This window comes from Myotis nattereri (assembly GCF_964212035.1).
Source record: "Myotis nattereri genome assembly, chromosome: X".
Lineage (NCBI taxonomy): Eukaryota > Metazoa > Chordata > Mammalia > Chiroptera > Vespertilionidae > Myotis > Myotis nattereri.
The window spans coordinates 2,780,911-2,800,414 of record NC_138078.1 but is presented as its reverse complement, the minus strand read 5'-3'; the positions used below and the strand labels follow the sequence as shown (position 1 = coordinate 2,800,414).

The 19,504-nt window shown below is 53.4% G+C and overlaps 1 protein-coding gene across 2 annotated transcripts in view; it reads right to left on the bottom strand.

Moving 5' to 3' along the window:
* The window catches only part of SHROOM2 (shroom family member 2), a gene marked incomplete at its 5' end in the record, with an annotated part of 94,188 nt that overhangs the window by 14,016 nt on the left and 60,668 nt on the right, over positions 1 to 19,504 (bottom strand). The window contains 2 exons of one of the 2 annotated variants that reach the window (XM_081080914.1): positions 11,229 to 11,326; positions 14,345 to 16,682. In XM_081080914.1, coding sequence (XP_080937040.1) covers positions 11,229 to 11,326; positions 14,345 to 16,682 — 2,436 coding nt within the window. Of the gene's footprint in view, positions 1 to 5,556; positions 6,139 to 11,228; positions 11,327 to 14,344; positions 16,683 to 19,504 lie in introns of those variants that run through there. The other variant, XM_081080915.1, reaches the window with a different exon arrangement.

Below are 19,504 nucleotides of genomic sequence, written 5' to 3'. Positions count from 1 at the left end.
CTTGGGACCATCCACAGGAGCGCAGCACCTCCTGGGCCAGCTCTGCCCCCCGCCCTCCTACTTCCCCCGAAACCTGCAACGCAAAGCCATAAACCCACGCATTGGTTTGCATTGGTTTTTATTGCCCTCATTGATAAGAATGCAGGAAATCAAGGTCACAAAACAAAAAACAAAAAAAATGGGAATTTGGGGTTCTTCTGGGGTCATATTCCAAGCTGTGTTTCCAATAGCTTCCAAATGACTACTGTGTGGGTAAAGTGTGTGTTTATGTATGTCTGTTTGTATCATGTATATTACACGTGTGTTTATTTTGCATGTGTATAGACCTGTGTCTCTGTACATATGTGTGTGTGTGTATATATATACATGCATGCACCCCTATGTTCACTGCAGAGTTATTTACAATAGCCATGATATGGAATCAGCCCAAGTGCCCATCAGTAGATGAGTGGATAAAAAAGCTGTGGTTCACCCCAATAAATAATAATTTTTTTAAAAAGCTGTGATACATTTACACAATGGAATACTATTCAGCCATAAAAAAGAAAGGAAATTTTACCTTTTGGGGCAGCATGGATGGACCTAGAGCAGCTGTGGGCAAACTACGGCCCACGGGCCAGATCCGGCCCATTTGAAATGAATAAAACTAAAAAAAGAAAAGACCGTACCCTCTTATGTAATGATGTTTACTTTGAATTTATATTAGTTCACACAAACACTCCATCCATGCTTTTGTTCCGGCCCTCCGGTCCAGTTTAAGAACCCATTGTGGCCCTCGAGTCAAAAAGTTTGCCCACCCCTGGGCTAGAGGGTATTGTGCTAAGTGAGATAAGCCAGTCTGAGAAAGATGAGTACCATATGATGTCACTTATGTGTGGAATCTAATGAACAAAATAAACTAACACACAAAACAGAAACAGATTCATAGATACAGAGAATAGACTGACAGCTGTTAGAGGGGAGGGGTGTTGGGGGTCAGGGTGAAAATGGTGAAAGGATTAAGAAAAACCCCCACACACCTCATAGACACAGACAACAGCATGGCGATGTCCAGAGGGAGGGGGGTGGGGGGGTAGAAGAGGGTAAAGGGGGATAAATGGCGATGAAGGAGACTTGACTTTGGGTGGTGAACACACAATAGAGCGTACAGATGATGGATCATAGAATTGTGCACCTGAAACTATGTCATTTCATTACCCAAATGTCACCCCAATAAATTCAATTAAAAAGTTAATATATTTCCAAGGATAAAATCGCTGGTGATGGCAAGATTGAGAGCCAGCAAAAGCAGACAGATAAGAGGACTCCTGCACACGCTCCTGGGTGCACCCCGCACGGAGTCTGGCCACACAAAGGAAGTGAAAAAGGAGCTGCAGCCAGCGTCCCGGGAATGGCATTCAGGTTGAGCTGGTTGTTCGTTCTCATGGGGAACATGCTAATGACACGTTACCAAGGAGCAACCTGCCTGGGCAGCTCGGGGAGGGGGGAGGGCAGCGGGCTCTATGCAAGGCTTTCAGAGACCTGTACCCCCAGGAACCTGCACGCCGGAGACCTGCACCCCCAGGGACCTGCACCCCCACACACACAGAGACCTACACCCCGGAGACCAGCACTCCAGAGACCAGCACCTTCTGCTGAGCCAGCATCTAGTCATGTCCATGCACTTATGTTCTGGGGTGAACGTGCATTCCTCAAATTCATATGTTAAATCCTACCGCCCCCCAACGTGATGGTATCAGGAGTGAGGTCTTTGGGAGGTGGTTGGGTCACGAGGGTGGAGCTCTCATGAATGGGATTCGGGCTCTTATAAAAGAGACCCCACAGCCCAGGCCAGTTTTCTCAATGCTCAGAGCGCCAGCCCGTGGATAGAAGGGTCTCAGGTTCAATTCCCCGTCAAGGACATGGACCTGGGTTGCAGGCTCAATCCCCGGCCCCACTTGGGGCACCTGCGGGAGGCAGCCAATCGATGTGTCTTTCTCAAGTCGATGTTTCTCTCTCCCCTTCCTCCCTCCCTTCCATTCTGTCTAAAAATCAATGGAAAAAATATCCTCCAATAAGGATTGAAATAAAAAAAATAGAGCCCACAGAGTTCGCTCCCTCTCTGCTCCCCACCATGTGAGGACATGGCAACAAGTTGGCCCTCTGCTATCCTGGAAACGGGTCCTTGGCCGTGGGCTGCCGAACTCCACAAGTGAGAGATACATGTCTGCTGTTGAAGCGCCTAACCTATGCCATTAGCTATACAGTGTTTTTCCTAATAACAGGATAAGTGCCTTCGAGGGAGCTTATCTGTGCCTGGTGTGACTTTGCAGGGTCCATGGTACCCAACAACACAAACAGGCCCGTATCCAGTGAGATAATAAGCTCACGTCACCCGAGACTGGCCACTGAGAATGTATTTCTTCTGATTTCGTGCTAATTGAACGCAGGGGCCACCGAACAAAGGCCCTTCGAAGGTCCGTGGGTTGGACCTGAAGGTCTGGCGGTGACTCGTCTAACAGCCCATCTCTACTCCCACGTCCCTTCCTCCAATTTAGCACCACGCCGTCATGACTGCAGAACCAGACCAACCACAGATTCAATTAGCTTTATCTGTCCATTAAGGGCAATTGGAAGTAACTCAATTTTTCCATAAAACAATGGCCATCTAACAATATTAAGTGGTTTGCCCCACTGGTGTAGCTCAGTGGTTAAGCACCGACCTATGAACCAAGAGATTGGGGTCCCCAGCCCCAGTTGGGGCGTGTGTGGGAGGCAATTAATTAATGTCTCTCTTATACGATGCTTCCCTCTCTGTGTCTCCCCCTCCCCCTTCCCCTCTGTCGAAAAATCAATGGAAAAATATCCTAAGGCGAGGATTAACAACAACGAAAAGAACCATACTTGGAAATGGATTATTTACCCAATAGGCTTCAGATATTTATTGTACATGAAAATGTACTTTATGTACTTTCTACTACATAAAATGTCTATGACACACATATCTGTGTGATGTGTATGTGTACACAATTGCATATGCATACATATGCATGCATGTGTGTGTAGAAATGTTAAATATCTTATGCGAATTTCTAGTTATTCCATCTTTAATGGCCTCCAAGCATGGTGAAGGGCCCACTGGCTAGATTTTTACAAACAAAATCATTAGGTAAGAAGTGTCGTATAAGTGATACCGGAGAGAACACGTGGCTAGCAGGTGACTGCATGAGACGTCAGCCCAGAGCTCCGTGGCAGGGTTACTGTCAAGGGCACGGCCGCTGCCTCCCTACACGCTGCAGGCAGAAAAGGATCTTGCTGACAGGAGCTCGTGTTCTTTGTAAATGGATCTCAGGGACATTATGTGTGCCTCACATATGTTTATGTCTTTGTTCACCTGGATGGTGACAGCAAATAAATCAAACAGCACAGCCCACGGGCCTGATGTGTGATTTCTAAGGGGAATTCGAGTCCTGGCTTCTCTCCCCGGGAATCAAAAATTCTTACCTCTGGCCCGGCTGGTGTGGTTCAGTGGTTAAGTGTCGACTATGAACCAGGAGGTTCCGGTTCTGTTCCCGGTCAGGGCACATGCCCAGGCTACGGGCTCAATCCCTAGTGGGGAGTGCGCAGGAGGCAGCCGATCCATGAATCTCTCTCATCATTGATGTTTCTGTCTCTCTCTCCCTCTGCCTTCCTCTCTGAAATCAATAAAAATGTCTTTAAAAAAAGAAAAAGAAAAACAAAGAAGCGGAGGGCTTGGGACCCGAGTCCCCTCTTTCAGCCGGGCGAGGGGTCTGTGCCGCAGCCCCCGGGGTTCCTTCTCCCGCGTTGTTGGAGCGCAGGCTCAGGCTCGGCATCTTGGGCTGCGTTCAGGCCACGCGCCTGCAGCACCTGCCGGCACCGCAGGAAGCAGACGAACCATCTGCAGGGCCCGCGGGGCGCTCCGTCACCGGCCACCAGAACCCACTCACCGAGGCCAGTCTACTTGGGGGAAGTGAACCCGGGACCCGGGCTGGGAGGCCGGAGACATGTGTGAAAAGGCTGTGTGAAGGCTGAGGAACTGACACAAAGGATCCTGCAAATATTTCTTAAAAGTGGAAAACTGAATAACTGTAGCCTCTGGGCAGACACCCAGGGAGGGCAACAAGCCTCCCAGAAGTGACCCGACTACCCACCGCTGCAGGGAAGTCAGCTGCAAAACGCAAGCATCCATGGCCAGTGGCCGGGAAGGATGGGCCAACCAGTGGACACAACTGGCCAGCTTGGCTCCTACTGCCCCCCCCCGCCCGGCATCTTCTTCTACTGTAATGCACAGAAGAGGTAGAGACGTAAACATGGTGAGAGACAAGCAAATGCATTCTAGAGGCCACATTCGGTATCGGCTTCTCCCAAATTCAGAGCTGGGCCCCGGGGAGCAGGTGGGCCGCGGCGCACAAGCGCAGTTAGCGCATCGGCCGGGGCCCTCCGTCACTCCGCTGGGCAGCAGGGCCCTATGCAGCCTCATGGCTGACACCAACACGTATGCTTATGACTCTCTTTAAGTGTTGCTGCTGCCTGTGTGCTGTTCATGCATCTGTGAAGGAGAACAGGCCTGCAGATGTTTTTCCTTAAGGTGTCTGTGTGTGTGTATGTGAGAGAGAGGGAGGGAGGGAGGGAGGGAGGGAGGGAGAGAGAGAGAAAGAGAGAGGTAAGAGAGAAAGTGTATACATGGGAGATACCTATTAAACTGTCAGCAATAAAAGTATATTTTTTAAAAAGAGAGAAAGTGTAAAATTGTTCCGCTGTGCATGACAAAAGCGTAGAGCTGGCCCTTTCCCTACCATCCATGAAACACTGCTCTACAACATAAACGTAAAGAAATTAGAACATGCCCTCAAAAATCCTGCTTTGCAAAGAAAAGAAATATGCCGACCTTTCGGGAAATCTGTACCAAACCTTCTATTATTTTGTGTGTCATGTGAACATCTTCTCACCCACGCATCCTGTCACTCTGCCGACAGTGTGTGAGGCAGCAGGCTGCTCAGTTACAGATGCCGCCGGGTGGGTTTCTGGACCCGTCTTCCAGCTCCTTCTCCCTCCCCCCCTCCCCCTGCACGGCCAGTGCGCGTGCATCCCACAGCCCTCTACCGCACAGGCCGGCGCATGCAGCCGCAGTGTGCCCGCGTGTGTGCACACAGGTCTACACCGCAATTTCCCCGCACACACACAAAAGCATCTGGGAGCAGCGCAAAGACATTTCCATCATTTAGAAACATGGCCAACATTGGTAATGATCTGTTTCTTTTATCAGGTTACAGCAGGCAACACACACACACACACACAACCACCCCCAAGTCAGTAAAGCCTGCAAAGAAATACACGCCTCTCAAGTGTCACCAGCACACCAAGGAGGGCAAAACCCGGGGGCTGGAGAAGGCTGGGCTCCCGGAGCCCCTTTTCCCCACGCACATTTTTCACGCACTGAGCAGGCTGCGTGTGAGTTTACCCACAGAGCGTTTTTTTTTTTTTTTTGCGGACTAAACATGCACACCTGATTTTATCACCTTTTTTTTTTTTTTCATTTGGATGCGGCTGACTCACCATTTCCTTTCCGTGTCCCCATTCACTGCCTGGGTCATCCAAACGCTTATTTCTCACGGCGATGGCATAGGAAAGGCAAAAAGCAAGGAAGACCGGGTCCTCACGCCCGGCTGCGGGTGACCCTCCGCAGGGAAGGCGGGGCCGCAGAGCCCGCACGAGCAGGGCCCGGTCACGCTCGATGGCAGCCCGAGCACCGCCCGCCAGCAGCAGAGCTGCCCAACGCCGCCCGGATCCCCAGGCCCCGGCGGCCCCGGCGCGCGCCCGCACACACGCGTGGCGAGCGCGCGCCCCGGAATCTGCGCCCGACGTGCGGGATTTCACATCTCCAGGCGGAACAATGAGCGAGGAGAATGTGCGCGGATCCCCGCACTGCACCGCGAGCCGCCAGCCGCTCCGACAGCCCGAGAACAAAAGAGGCACTGGGAGCCCCAGCCCCGGGCACCGCACCGCACGGGCGGCAGGGGACGCCTCGGGACGCGCGACTCTTACCGGGCCTCCGCCTGCTGTGCTGCCTTCAGGGACCCGATCAGCCCGGAGCCTGGAAGCCGCCTGTCTGCTCCCCACGGCGGCCTGCCTGCGCCTGCTGCCCCGTGACGGGCAAGTCCACGCAGGCTCCTCGCCTCGCACCTCCGTGACTCAGGCGCCCTTGCACTTCAGTTACTACGCTGGCAACTCCTGACCCCAGGGGGGCGTTCCCACGGCTCCTAGCTTCAACCCCAAAGCTTGGGTGGCGTCCTTTTTATAATTTAGAAGAGGGAACTAGAGAAAAGCTGACTGCATGAACTTTATTTTATTTTCTATCTTTATTGTTGAAAGGATTACATATGTCCCCTTTCTCCCCATTGACCCCCTCCAGCCCGGCCCGCCCCCACCAGGCCTTCACCACCCTCGTGTCTGTGTCCATGGGCCATGCATATTTGCACACAAGGTCTTTGGTTGACACCCACGCCCCACCTTCTCTCTGAGATTCGCACTCTGTTCCATGCTTCTGTGTCTCTGGATCTGTTTTGCTCATAAGTTTATGTTGTTCATTAGATTCCACATATGAGTGATTTCATGTGATACTTGTCTTTCTCTGAGGAACTTATTTCACTTAGCATGCTACTCTCCAGGTCCCTCCATGACTGCATGAATTTTACATGCTTTCTCTATTAACGAAGCTGCATAATCACATAATGTGTGAGATACCCGGTTCAACTCCACAACCCTAATCAAGTCCGCTGGAACCATGAAGTTTAAAACATTCAAAAGTGGATTTCGGCGGGGGGGGGGGGGGGGGGGTTGGTAAGAGATCAACCAAAGGACTTGTATGCATGCATATAAGCATAACCAATGGACACAGACAGTAGGGGGCGGGGACATGTGCTGGGGGGGGGGGGAGGGGGGGGCGGGGGAAGCAGCCGGGGAGAGGTCAATGGGGGAAAAAGGAGACATATGTAATACTTTCAGCAATAAAGAATTTAAATCTTTTTTAAAAAGTGGATTCACAGCTACGTGTTTTTCCCGGGTTATTACACACTCTTTAGGAATGGAATCCACACAACAACTAGCCAAGTGCTTCCGGGAGTTTCACTGTGGCCCAGGCATTGAGGGAAGCAGACAAAGAAGTGGCAGGCTGACCTGGCTAGCCCATCTGTCACCTCACAATGATCTGTATTGAAAGTCCCCTCTCCCCCTCCCTCCCCTCTCCCTCCCTCCCTCCCCTCCCCAAGCAGCTGAGATCCCAGAGTCTCGCCCCTCCCCCAGGAAGTGCCCCTCCCCCAGTCCCTAACAGCCCCTTCCCATGGAGGGCCCCCACCCTTCCTGGGTCCTGCACTTAACCCTCAGGGTGGACTTTCTCTTTTCAACCTGCTGTCAACCTCTTCTAAGCTCACAGCCATTACTTCTGACTCCCTCACATAACCAAATAAGACGGCTACTTTGTGGTGCCTCCCGTATGCCTGCTATTTCAGTAGGAGTGACTGTTTCATGGCTTTCTCAATCCCACTTGATCTTCAGCAGTGTGCAGATGCATTAATATCATACCCATTAAACATTTAAATAAGTCTGCAAGGAAGGTTGCTATGGACATCCCACCAACCAGGGACGTGAGTTATGTATTAGCAAGCTTAGGCCTGATACAATGATGATTTCAACCTGTGTCCTTGATGCCAAGCCCACATTCTTTCGCCGCCCTCACTCCTTCCCTCCCTTCCTCCCTTCTATCCTTCCTTCCCGTCAGTATGTCCTCACTTTTTGGCACAAGACACCCCACGCTCCTGCCCTAAGACTCAGCCATTCCATGCCTGGCCAGCGTGGTTCAGTGGTTGAGCATCGACCTATGAACCAGGAGGCCATGGTCAAGGGCACAGGCCGGGGTTGCAGGCTCGACCCCCAGTAGGGGGCGTGCAGGAGGCAGCCAATCCATGATTCTCTCTCATCATTGATGTTTCTATCTCTCTCTCCCTCTCCTTTCCTCTCTGAAATCAATAAAAAATATATATTTGAAATAATAATAATAATAATAATAATAATAATAATAATAATAAAGACAGCCATTCCTCTAGGGAGCCCTGACTGCTTCCGCTGCAGAAGCATATGAGAATCCCAGCTCTGGGTGCTGGTGGCACTCAAGGAACCCACTGTTAAAGGAGACCCTCACTGAGGTATTGCTAAAGACAAACCACTTTTATGCTCCTTAGATGAGACATAATCACCAGGGCCTATAAGACGCTCAAACCTTTTCATAGCTTGCACTTTCAGAGCTTAAGACTTTACATTGGAAATGCTTCTCATAAATCGCATACCAATCTGCCTTTAATTGGCACAGGACATGTGTGCCCATGAACAATTCCACAAACGAGGGAACAGAACAAAATAAACACCCTAGCGCACACACATCCCCACAGAGCTCTTCCTCCCAGCCTCTCCAGCAGCCTCGGGGGAGCCTCGAACCTTCCCCAAGTCACTTCACCTGAATTGAGCGCCATGCCCGCCCTCGGGTTCTCAGGGGCACCCCACCCGCACCTTCAACTCACAGCATCCCGCGCACTCCTTCACCTTCACGCCCTGAGAAGCACGGCCACTCGGGTGGATGATGCAAGGTCCCTAAGCCAAACAACCAAAGGAGACAAGTAACATCCAGATCACAGGAGAAATGGATTTCGAATTGCAAGAGAATCATGAAAGAAGCCTCTTTGAAAATGTCTGGACAGACTGCCATTCCGGCCTCACAGACCATGCCTGCCGCCCTGAACCAAACCCCAGGGCGGCAAACCTGCTCGGTCAGGTTTCACTGGGCACAGCCTGCTGGATGGACAGGCTGTGGCTGCGTCTTTGCTACTTACCGCACCGCCGAGTCCGCAGAGCAGGCACGGTGCTCCCCAAAGCCAGAATATGGACCATCCTAGTTTGTCAGCCTCTGAGCTAGAGCTGCGTTTCTCAGACTTGAGTGAGGCATAATTACCCCTTGAGTGATGCACAGTCTCATTCTGAATAAGACAAAATATTTTTTAAAAATAGCCCTGGCCCCTGTGGCTCGGTTGGTTGAGTGGCATCCTGTGCACCAAAAGGTCACCGGTTCGATTCCCAGTCAGGATACATGCCTGGGTTGTGAGTTCGGTCCCGGGTCAGGGTGCTTAGGATGTTTCCCTCTCACAGTGATTCTCTCTCTCTCTCTCTCTCTCAAATCAATCCATCAATAAAATAAAATGTAAAAGAACACAGAGTCCGAAACCCCACAAAAATGGGCTCAGGTTGCATGAACAAACAATAATTCTTATCTTGCCGCTCTTCTGTCATCCCAACAAAGTACAACAAAAACCACCTTCCATTGTCTCGCGCTGCGCATCAGATCTGCAGTTTACTCATCACTCGGACACGTTTCCGTTACCTTAAGCTGATGGGCAACGCCGAGCGCCTGGAGTCTCTGCGGCAGAGGCTTTGTGCTCGTCAGGCCAGCCTTCGCCTGAATTTTCACTGCTTTTATCCCCCAGCGCGATGCTCCCAGGCACTCCCTCCTGCCAACACTTCAGAAGCTAAACTCTGGCCAAGAAAAGTTGGAAACGACGCCTCCACATTCCTAGCCTAGAATTTCACTGAGGCTCGCGCTCTAACAGCACCCACAGTCCTGCAAATTGCCGGGTGTATAGCCCCAAAGCGGAAACTTCTGGAACTAATTTCTTCAGAGTGGTTAGGCCAGGGGTGGGCAAACTTTTTGACTCGAGGGCCACAATGGGTTCTTAAACTGGACCGGAGGGCCGGAACAAAAGCATGGATGGAGTGTTTGTGTGAACTAATATAAATTCAAAGTAAACATCATTACATAAAAGGGTACGGTCTTTTTTTTCAATAGTTTTATTCATTTCAACCGGGCCGGATCCGCCCGCGGGCCGTAGTTTGCCCACGGCTGGGTTAGGCAGTCTGCTCAAAGACACCCGTGACAAATGCAGCCCAGGACCCTCCCCCTGCACTGGACCCTTTCACCACGTCAGAGCCCTGGCAACACACGCAGTGTGTACATCACAGCTGATCCTGAAGACGCCTCAGCACAGTAGCTTCAAAACACAAACCCTCACCCAGCCGGCATGGCTCAGTGGTTGAGCATCGACCTCTGAACCAGGAGGTCATGGTTTGATTCCAGGTCAGGGCACATGCCCAGGTTGCGAGCTCGATCCCCAGTGTGGGGTGTGTAGGAGGCAACTGATCAATGATTTTCTCTCATCATTGAGGTTTCTCTCTCTCTCCCTCTCCTTTCCTCTCTGAAATCAATAAATATATATATATATATCTTTAAATTAAAACAAGCCCTAGCCGATTTGGCTCAGTGCATAGAGCATTGGCCTGTGGACTAAAGGGTCCCAGGTTCAATTCCAGTCAAGGGCACATGCCTGGGTTGTGGGTTCGATCCCCATCAGAGGGCATGCAGGAAGCAGCTGATCAATGATTCTTTCACATCATTGATGTTTCTCTCTCTCTCTCTCTCTCTCTCTCTCTCTCTTCCTCTCTGAAATCAATAAAAATATTTTTTTAATATATTTTATTGATATTTTACAGAGAGGAAGGGAGAGAGATAGAGAGTTAGAAACATCGATGAGAGAGAAACATCGATCAGCTGCCTCCTGCACATCTCCCACTGGGGATGTGCCCGCAACCCAGGTACATGCCCTTGACCGGAATCGAACCCGGGACCCTTGAGTCCGCAGGCCAACGCTTTATCCACTGAGCCAAACCAGTTTCGGCAATAAAAATATTTTTAAAAGTAAAATACATCTAATCAGGAGAGGCTCGCCCTGCTCCTTTCTGACTAACAACCCTCCAAGGCAACTCTGACTGGGAGCCTCGCCCAGCACCCCAGCTGTGCGCCCGCTTAGTAAAGCCCCTCCAGCGGCTGCCGGAGAAAGCATTTTATTGGGGCTCGGCCCACGGGGTTTCCCCTTCTATTAGCAAAAGGCACCTCCCTGTACGGAAAACACAGCAGCCGTTTTCAGAACCAAAAATACCATGATGGTATTCGAGGGCATCCCTGCCTTGGGACGCTCTCCCGCCCTGGGGACACTGGATCGCCCAGTTAGCAGCCCCTTCAGGTTTGGACAAACCCAGATGCCCAAACCTGTTTAGCCAGGCATTCACCACCATAAAGAAACACACACCCCAGAAGCCGTCTTTGTCACCCCCTCCCCAAGTTTGCCTACCTCGGGGCGGGACCCCCATCCTCGGCCAGGGCTGTGGAGGGATGTTCTCTGTGCTCGCCAGGGTCCTCCGCTTGTCGCCTCGGCTCGATGGGCGCCTCCTGCCACGGGCAACACAGGGAGACCGGGTCATCGGCTGCCCTCTCCCAGACATCCATTCTTACCAACCCTCACTGTGGGTGCACCCTGCGAGCCTGCGGGCTGGTCCCCACACCGAGCTCGCCCTCCTCAGAGCTGCACCAAAACCCCATCAGACCGCCCTGGCCAGTTTGGCTCAGTGGGTAGAGTGCTGGCCTGCAGACTGAAGGGTTCCAGGTTTGATTCCAGTCAAGGGCATATGCCCTGATTGCAGGCTCAATCTCCAGTCAGGGAGCATGCAGGAGGCAGCCAATCAGTGATTCTCCCTCATCATTGATGTTTCTCTCTCTCCCTTTCCCTTCCTCTCTGAAGTCAATAAAAATATATTTTTAAAAAACACCCTACCCATGCCTCAGCCCTTTCCTCCCAGAGACACTGCTGCTTTCATTGGCTAGAACTCAGGTTTGGGTGTGGCCTTGACAAATGACAGCAACCATATTCCAGATCTAGGTGGTCCCGGAGCTCAACAGAAGCTACCAGGCTCAGTTACTGGCTGAAGCCCCCAAGTGGTCTTGAGTTGGAAGGGTCACAGAGCACTGTGAAAGTCACTTCCCTTCTCTGAGTCTCCCCTATCATCACCTTGGTTTTATAGGAATCAAATTTAAAAGTGGAGGTACATCTACATGATGGAATACTATGCTGCTGTAAAAAAGAAGGAACTGTTACCATTTGCAACAGCATGGATGGAACTGGAGAGCATTATGCTAAGTGAAATAAGCCAGTCAATGAAGGAAAAATACCACATGATCTCACTCATTCAGGGATAATAAAGACCATTATAAACTTCTAACAATAATAAATACAGAGGCAGAGCTGCCTCAAACTGATTGTCAAACTGCAGCGGGAAGGCCGGGGAGGGTTGGGGGGCAGGAGGGAGGCGGTAAGAGATCAACCGAAGGACTTGTATGCATGCATATAAGCACAACCAATGGACATAAGACACTGGGGGGTAGGGGAGGCCAGGGGATTGTCAAGGGCGGGGGAAAAAAAGGACAAAAAAAAAGAAGAAAAAAAAAAGAGAAAATAAAAAACACATCAGACCCATGTCCACCGCAGTCCTGGGCAGGAAGAATTCCTACACGAGGGCTGTAACGCCGCGGGGCACACTGGCCAAAAACCTCCAACCGGCTGGTCCTGACTCACTGGGGCGAAGCCTCAAGCACAGGACTTGCCAGCCTGTGGGATCCTCTCTCCTGACTGAGCGAGCAGGGACTTCTCACGGGTCACGCTGTGCGGGCTGCAGGCCAGGGCACCTCCAGGGCAGAAACACATACTCCCGAAGTCCCCGGCCTTCCAGATCCCAGTCTCTCCACACACACACACACACACACACACACACCCTGAATGCTGTGCGATATCCTACTGCAGTTCTCTTTTTTAAAATATATTGTTATTGATTGCAGAGAGGCAGGAAGAGAGAGAGAGAGAAACAGCCATGATGAGAGAGAATCATCAATTGGCTGCCTCCCGCACGCCCCCTACTGGGGATCGAGCCAACAACCTGGGCATGTGCCCTGACCCAAAATTGAACCGTGACCTCTTGGTTCATAGGTTGATGCTCAACCACTGAGCCACACCAGCCAGGCTTTACTGCTGGTTCTTTAAAAAAGAAACTGCACCTAGTGCTGCAGGAAATCTGTTCCTGGACATATACAAGTGCAGGCTTAAGAGGCAGAAAAAGCAGAGAGAGGGAGAGAGAAACTATTGGTGTCAAAGTATGGACACAGATATGCAGCTTGCTAGAAACTTGACCTCAACTTTGACCATCAAAACTCTTACCTTAAAAAAAAAGTGCAATAGTGTCATGATGCAATGCCTTTAAAAAAATGTTTTTATTGATTTCAGAGATAGAGGAATGGGGAGAGAGAGAGAGAGAGAGACATCGATGTGAGAGAGAAACAGATTGGTTGCCTCCTGTCTGCACCCCAACCAGGGACTGAACCCACAACCTGGGCATATGTCCTGACCAGGAATCGAACCAGTGATCTTTTTGGTGCACCGGACGATGCTCAACTAGCTGAGCCTCCCTGATCAGGGCTGCATGGCTTTTTAATTACATTCGCCTGAGAGCAATCTTTAAAAATATTTGGGGGGAAAATTACTAAAAAGAACAGATACTAAAAATATTAAATGATTAGCCCTAGCCGGTTTGGCTCAGTGGATAGAGCGTCGGCTGCGGACTGAAGGGTCCCAGGTTCGATTCCGGCCAAGGGCACATGCCCGGGTTGTGGGCTCGATCCCCAGTAGGGGGCGTGCAGGAGGCAGCTGATCCACGATTCTCTCACATCATTGATGTTTCTCTCTCCCTCTCCCTCCCTCTCTGAAATCAATAGAGAAATATATTTTTTAAAATCAAAAATAAATAAAAATATTAAATGATTAAATGCCATCCATGTTTAAAAATCACTCTTCATTTCAGAGGACAACTTGCCATTTTCTACAGTTTCCCCCAAGTTCTTTGCTCGGAACTAAGGCAGAGACAAGCTGCTGAGGGAGGGAGACAGCTGCAGCCAGAGAGGGGTTGGGAACCCCTGCTGTGGGTGAATCACGACACCTAAAACCGCCATGAACAAGCCGAGGTCGCCCCAGATCCCTTTCACACAAATGGATGCTAAAACAGCACCATCAATGCTGCAATGAGTGGATGCAAGTCATGCTGGCGCTGGCCCATTATATTTGGGGGGAGCCCTATAGATCCCTAAGACAGTGGTCCAGCCCGGCCGGCACGGCTCAGTGGTTGAGCATCGACCTATGAACCAGGAGGTCAGAGTTTGATTCCCGGTCAGGGCATATGCCCGGGTTGCGGGTTCAATTCCCAGTGGGGAGCATGCAGGAGGCAGCCGATGGATGATTCTCTCTCATCACTGATGTTTTTCTCTCTCTCCCTCTCCCTTCCTCTCTGAATTCAATAAAAAAAAAATTAAAATAAATAAAAGACAGCAGTGGGGGTGACCATGAGCTTGCCCGAGTGTACCGCTTACCTGTTTGTAGAGGTCTGTGGAGGGCGATGACCGTGACCTCTCGTGAACATACTGCAGCCTCTCCTGTTGGTCCAGGCCCACGTCCAGGATGTCGTCGGCCGAGTGGTACCTCCCCGAGCCCCTGGCTTCCGGGCCTTTGCTCTGTTTCCTCCAAGAGGCTTGATACTCTGCAAAGGTCCCGAGCCTCTGGGGCGGTTCCGATTTCCCCGTCCTTCCTGCTTTCCTGGGACTGTCGGCGGTTTCTCCAAAGGAGGTGGTGCGGGCCCTGTCCTGGGGCGGAGGCTTGGCGCCCTGGTCGCCGAGGCCCGCGGCCCGCGGCCCGCCCGGCTTCTCCTTCGGGACCCCAGGGAGCGCCTGCCTGGACCTGGGCCTCTGCGGAACCAGCTTGCTGGTCTCCTCGAAAAACTTCCACCTGTCGGCGAACGTCCCCACGGTGTCCTCGGGGTGCGGATCCCCCGAGAGCCCCACCTCATTCATCTTCTCCGGCTCCGAGTACGACTTCAGTTTCTGCTCCACCGTGAACCGCTTCCGGCCCCCAATGCGGGCCACGTGGGACGGGCCCCCTCCGGACGAGGGTGGCCTGGCCGGGCCCACCCCCTGGGGGGTGGCTTTGAGATCTGGGCGGTGGTCCCCGGCCCTGGGTTCCCGGGACCCTGCGTAACGGTCCGCTGGGCTGGGGTCCAAGTCGCGGCGCTTAAATGACGTGGCCCGCAGGACGCGGGCCTGGGCCTCCTTCAGGTGGTCCTTGTAGGTGCCCAGCAATGGAGCTCCCGGGGCAGGCCCCCCCAGGGCCCCCCGCCAGCTGCCGGCCTCCCCAGCGGCCTCGGGCGCCGCCAGCGCCACGGAGCTCTGGCTCTTCTGCAGCCGGGCGCGCCGCAGCCGGATCTCGTTGCGGAGGGTGGTGGAGAAGCGGTCGCTCCTCCGGGCGGCTTTGCCCACCTGGGCATCGAAGGGCGCTGGCCTCTCCCTGCCGCCCTCCAGGCCGCCCTCGGGCCGGGGCCCCTCCCGGGTCAGCGAGTGCAGCAGGGGCGTCCCGTGGGCCGAGATCTGGCCGCTCTCCCCGGCGGCGACTCTCTGCACCCCGGCTCTCTGCTCCTCCGATCCTCTGTCCCCTGGGTCGCCACGCTCCCCCTTGTGGGCGTCCAGGGACTCCTGGTGCTGAGGGGGGTGACAGCGTGGCTTCTGGCCCGCTGGGTGTGTGGCAGGACGAGCATGGGCCCCCAGAGGCGAGCTGCAGCGCCAGCAGCCGTCCCGGGGCTGAGCCGCCTGTGCGCCTCCCTGGGGGCCCTGTCTGGTGGCCAGGGAGTGGTGGTGGCTCTGCCCAGCGCTGTCCCCCTTCCGGTCGGCAGCACTGGGCTGCCTGGCCGGGGTGGGGCTGGCGTCCTGGAAGCTGTGGGCGGGGGGCTCCTGCGGGGCCACAGCGAGGGTGCCACGCGGCTGCCCCCTGGGCACCACAGCGGCCCGGAGGCCCTCGTGGAGGAAGGGACTCTCGTCGCTGCACTGGCGCGGGTGCTGGCACGCGTGGGCAGATGGCGGGAAACGCACGTCGGTGCTGGACAGAGAGGTGTGGAGCCGGCTGGGGGCGCCAGGGTTGGACGGCCGCCCGCAGTCCAGGGGGGCAGCCGCAGCACAGCCCGAGCTCTCCAGCCGCCTCCGCTCACCAGGGCGTGCCAGCTTCCGCTGCAGATCAGTGGGCTCTGCCCTCCAGTCGCCCTGGGACTGAGCCCGGCTCAGGCCTGGAAAGTGCTGCGCGGTGGCCGCCTCGGGGAATGGAGGGCCCTGGGCCTTCTCGTGGCTCTTGGTGGCGGCGAAGCTGTCACTGCGCAGAGGGGGCGGCGGCGGCGGGGGGGAAGGAGGTGCCCTCTTCTTATCAGGAACATGCCAGATGGGCCCAAAGCTGGACCGCCCCGACGTGGCCAGCTTGGGCTCAGGCGCGTCCTCTGGCCGGGGGCTCCTGCTGCTGTCCCGGGGGCCCCTGGGGGGGAAGCCTCCGGGCCTCTCCTCTAGGCCCTGGGGGTCCTGCCGGCCACCTGGCCGGGATGCCTCCCACAGGCCCACTTTGTAGAGGATGTTGTCCGTGGACGAGGCATCGGCCTTGGGCAGAGTGTGATCAGGCGTGTTGGAGCTGGCGCAGAACGAGCCGTACGCCGAGTCCCGCTTGCTTGGGCCGCCCAGGTGGTCGATGCTGCCGCTGGACTTGGCGGCCGAGAGGCGGCCGGAGGGGGAGGGCTGGGAGGGCTGGTCCAGGCTGTCCACGCTGCCCAGAGAGCTGAAGTGGTCCGAGGTGCGCTGCAGGCTCGTCGGCTCCCACACACCCGACAGATCCTGGGAGGAGGCGCTGGGAAGCGAGAAGCAGAGGGAGAGCTTGCATTAGAATCGAGTCACTGCAGGCCCGGCCAGCATGGCTCAGTGGTTGAGTGTCAACCTATGAACCAGGAGGTCGTGGTTTGATTCCCGGTCAGCACACATGCCCGGGGTATGGGCCTGATTCCCAGTGTGGGGTGTGCAGGAGGCAGCCGATCATGATTCTCTCTCATCATTGATGTCTCTCTCTCTCTCCCTCTCCACTCCTCTCTCTGAAATCAATAAAAACATACTTTTAAAAAAGAATATGACAAGACCATGAAAATGACACGAAGTGCAAGTCCCAGTGTTCACGGGTGGGAAGGGTCACAGCCCCTTGCTGACAGTCTGGCTGCTTTCCAGCTGGACGTGAGTGGCCGCAGCAGCCTGGGCACAGACTCTGAAACAGCCGCCCTCTGCCGTCCACAGGACACACTGAGGGCCTCCGGTTCAAGCAGTCACCCTCTGACCTCCACTGGACACACTGTGGACCCCGTTTAAATAGTCACGCTCTGACCTCTACGGAGCACGCCATGGACCCCTGGTTTAGCGTATGAAGTGATTTTATTATTGATTTTAAACAGAAAAGCAATCAAAGGAGAACAGTTTTAAAATTAAAAGGGAAAGTTCAGAACATTCCTTTCCCAACCCCAGCTATTAAAGTAAGAATAGCACAGCCCTGGCCCATGTGGTTCAATGGTTAAATCCTTGGCCCGTACACCGAAGGGTCATGGGTTCCATTCCTGGTCAAGGGCACATACCTGGATTGCAGGTTCGATCCCCAGCCCCGGTCGGGGCGCATGCAGGAGGCAACCAATTGATGTGTCTCACTCACATTGATGTCTGTCTCTCTCTCTCTCTCTCTCTCTCTCTCTCTCTCTAAATCAATTGAAAAAATATCCTCGGGTGAGGATTAACAAAAAATTATTTTTTAAAAAGGAGTAATAGCACAGTGTCAACTCGCCACCCATGGGACACCTGGTAGATGAGACAACTCAGGTGACAGGCTTTTTCCGCGCCACCGACCGCTGCTGGGCTCAGGTACCTGATCAAACCGTGCAGGGCTCATTAGAACTGCACCTGAGTGGCCAGAATACAGGTTCCAAACAAGGAGGGGGTCTAAGAGCAGGAAACGAAACATCAGGTATGTTACACGCAGGGAGCTACGTGGTCAACTCGGGAATCAATTCTCCTGTGAAGCCTAACGCTCTCCACGGGGGAACTGTCCACGCATGTTGGACGCTCTCAGTAAAGCTCAACAGAGCAGGTTCCTGCTCCAACATTAAAACAATCAAAACCCAAAACAGACAAACAAAAAACCAACCAACAAACAAACACCTGTGGCTGCTTTAGGTTTGGGGAGAACCATGATGACAGAGGAACCCGCGTGAGCAGCAAAACGACACGCAGTGAACGGCTAAGTCACCTGGGGGAGGGAGGCTGGCGTTGCCCACCCCTTCCTCGAGGACACCAGGTAGCCTGTCAGAAACGGAGCCCGTTCCTGCCCACCTTCCTGCCAGCACTCCTGAGGTGACTTTCCCACGAGAACCTACGTCCCAGGAGATGTCAATAATGTGTTAGAATTATTCCCACGCAGATGTGGGCAGCGTGCCTGCTTCTTCATCAAGAAACCACCACAGGGGCCTCACGGAGCGCCTATGACAGCCAGTCAGCTCAATGACGACAGAAAAGGCCCGCTTGTCAGCTGTGTGGTAAGACTTCCGTGAAAATCTGTGGTTTTTCAAAAATACCCTGGGCTCCCATTACCACCATCTCTTGTCACTGCAAAGAGCTGGAGAGCTAATACACGCTGGACACTTCTTGCCTTCCCTTCACGTGAGGACTTGGCAATTTCACAGCAGACTAGTACTATCAGCCAAACATTGACTTGGACTTGGTTACCTTAGCCCCAAACACACACATACAGGTACAAACATACATACACATGCCTATACTAACATGCACAAACACATGTACACATAGATAGACATGTGTGCAGATGTGCAGGCACACTCACATGTGTACGCACATGGATGCAGATATGCATGCACACATGTGCATAAACAAATGTTTGCACGGACATGCGTGTATGGATATGCATGCAAACTTACACGTGTGCACCCATGCACATATATGCATGCATGTGTGTGAGGACATGAATGCATGCTCACATGCATGCACACACATGCATAAACCACACAGAGATACACGTGTGCTGATGTGCATGTGCTCACACGTGCATGCACACATATGCATAAAATACACACATAGATACACGTGTGTGCAGAGATGGATGCATGCACACATAAATGCACATAGATACACATTTGAGCATGCACAGGTACACATGCATGCACATGCACACACAAAGTCCGCACTATTTGCTATTACTGTCAGCCTTCTAATAGGACACCAGAGAGGACAGTGGCCACTAACCTGAGGTGACCAGTCAGTGCCCTGTGACTAGCAGGAGCCTCTCTAAGCCACCACCACCATGGTGTGTCACGTGCTCCCCGGCCGCTGGCCCTCCGGCCGTGAAACGCAGGTTCCAGGTAGGCCAGGTCGACTAGCACTTCCCCTTCCACCGGCCCTCCGCCGCCACCTCCCGTCTCACACTCCATGGGCGAGCACGGGTGGGCTCAAGGCTGGCAGCCGCCCTGGCATGTGGGCTGTGAAGCCCCTGGCTTCCCCACCTCCACGGCAGCACCTGGGGGAGCTTCTGCAAAATACACCTGCCCGACCCACGCAGCTGCGGCCTCAACCTGCGCGTAAACATCTCCCAGGACGGGCGTGGCTGTGGGCACAGGGTGGCTCGGA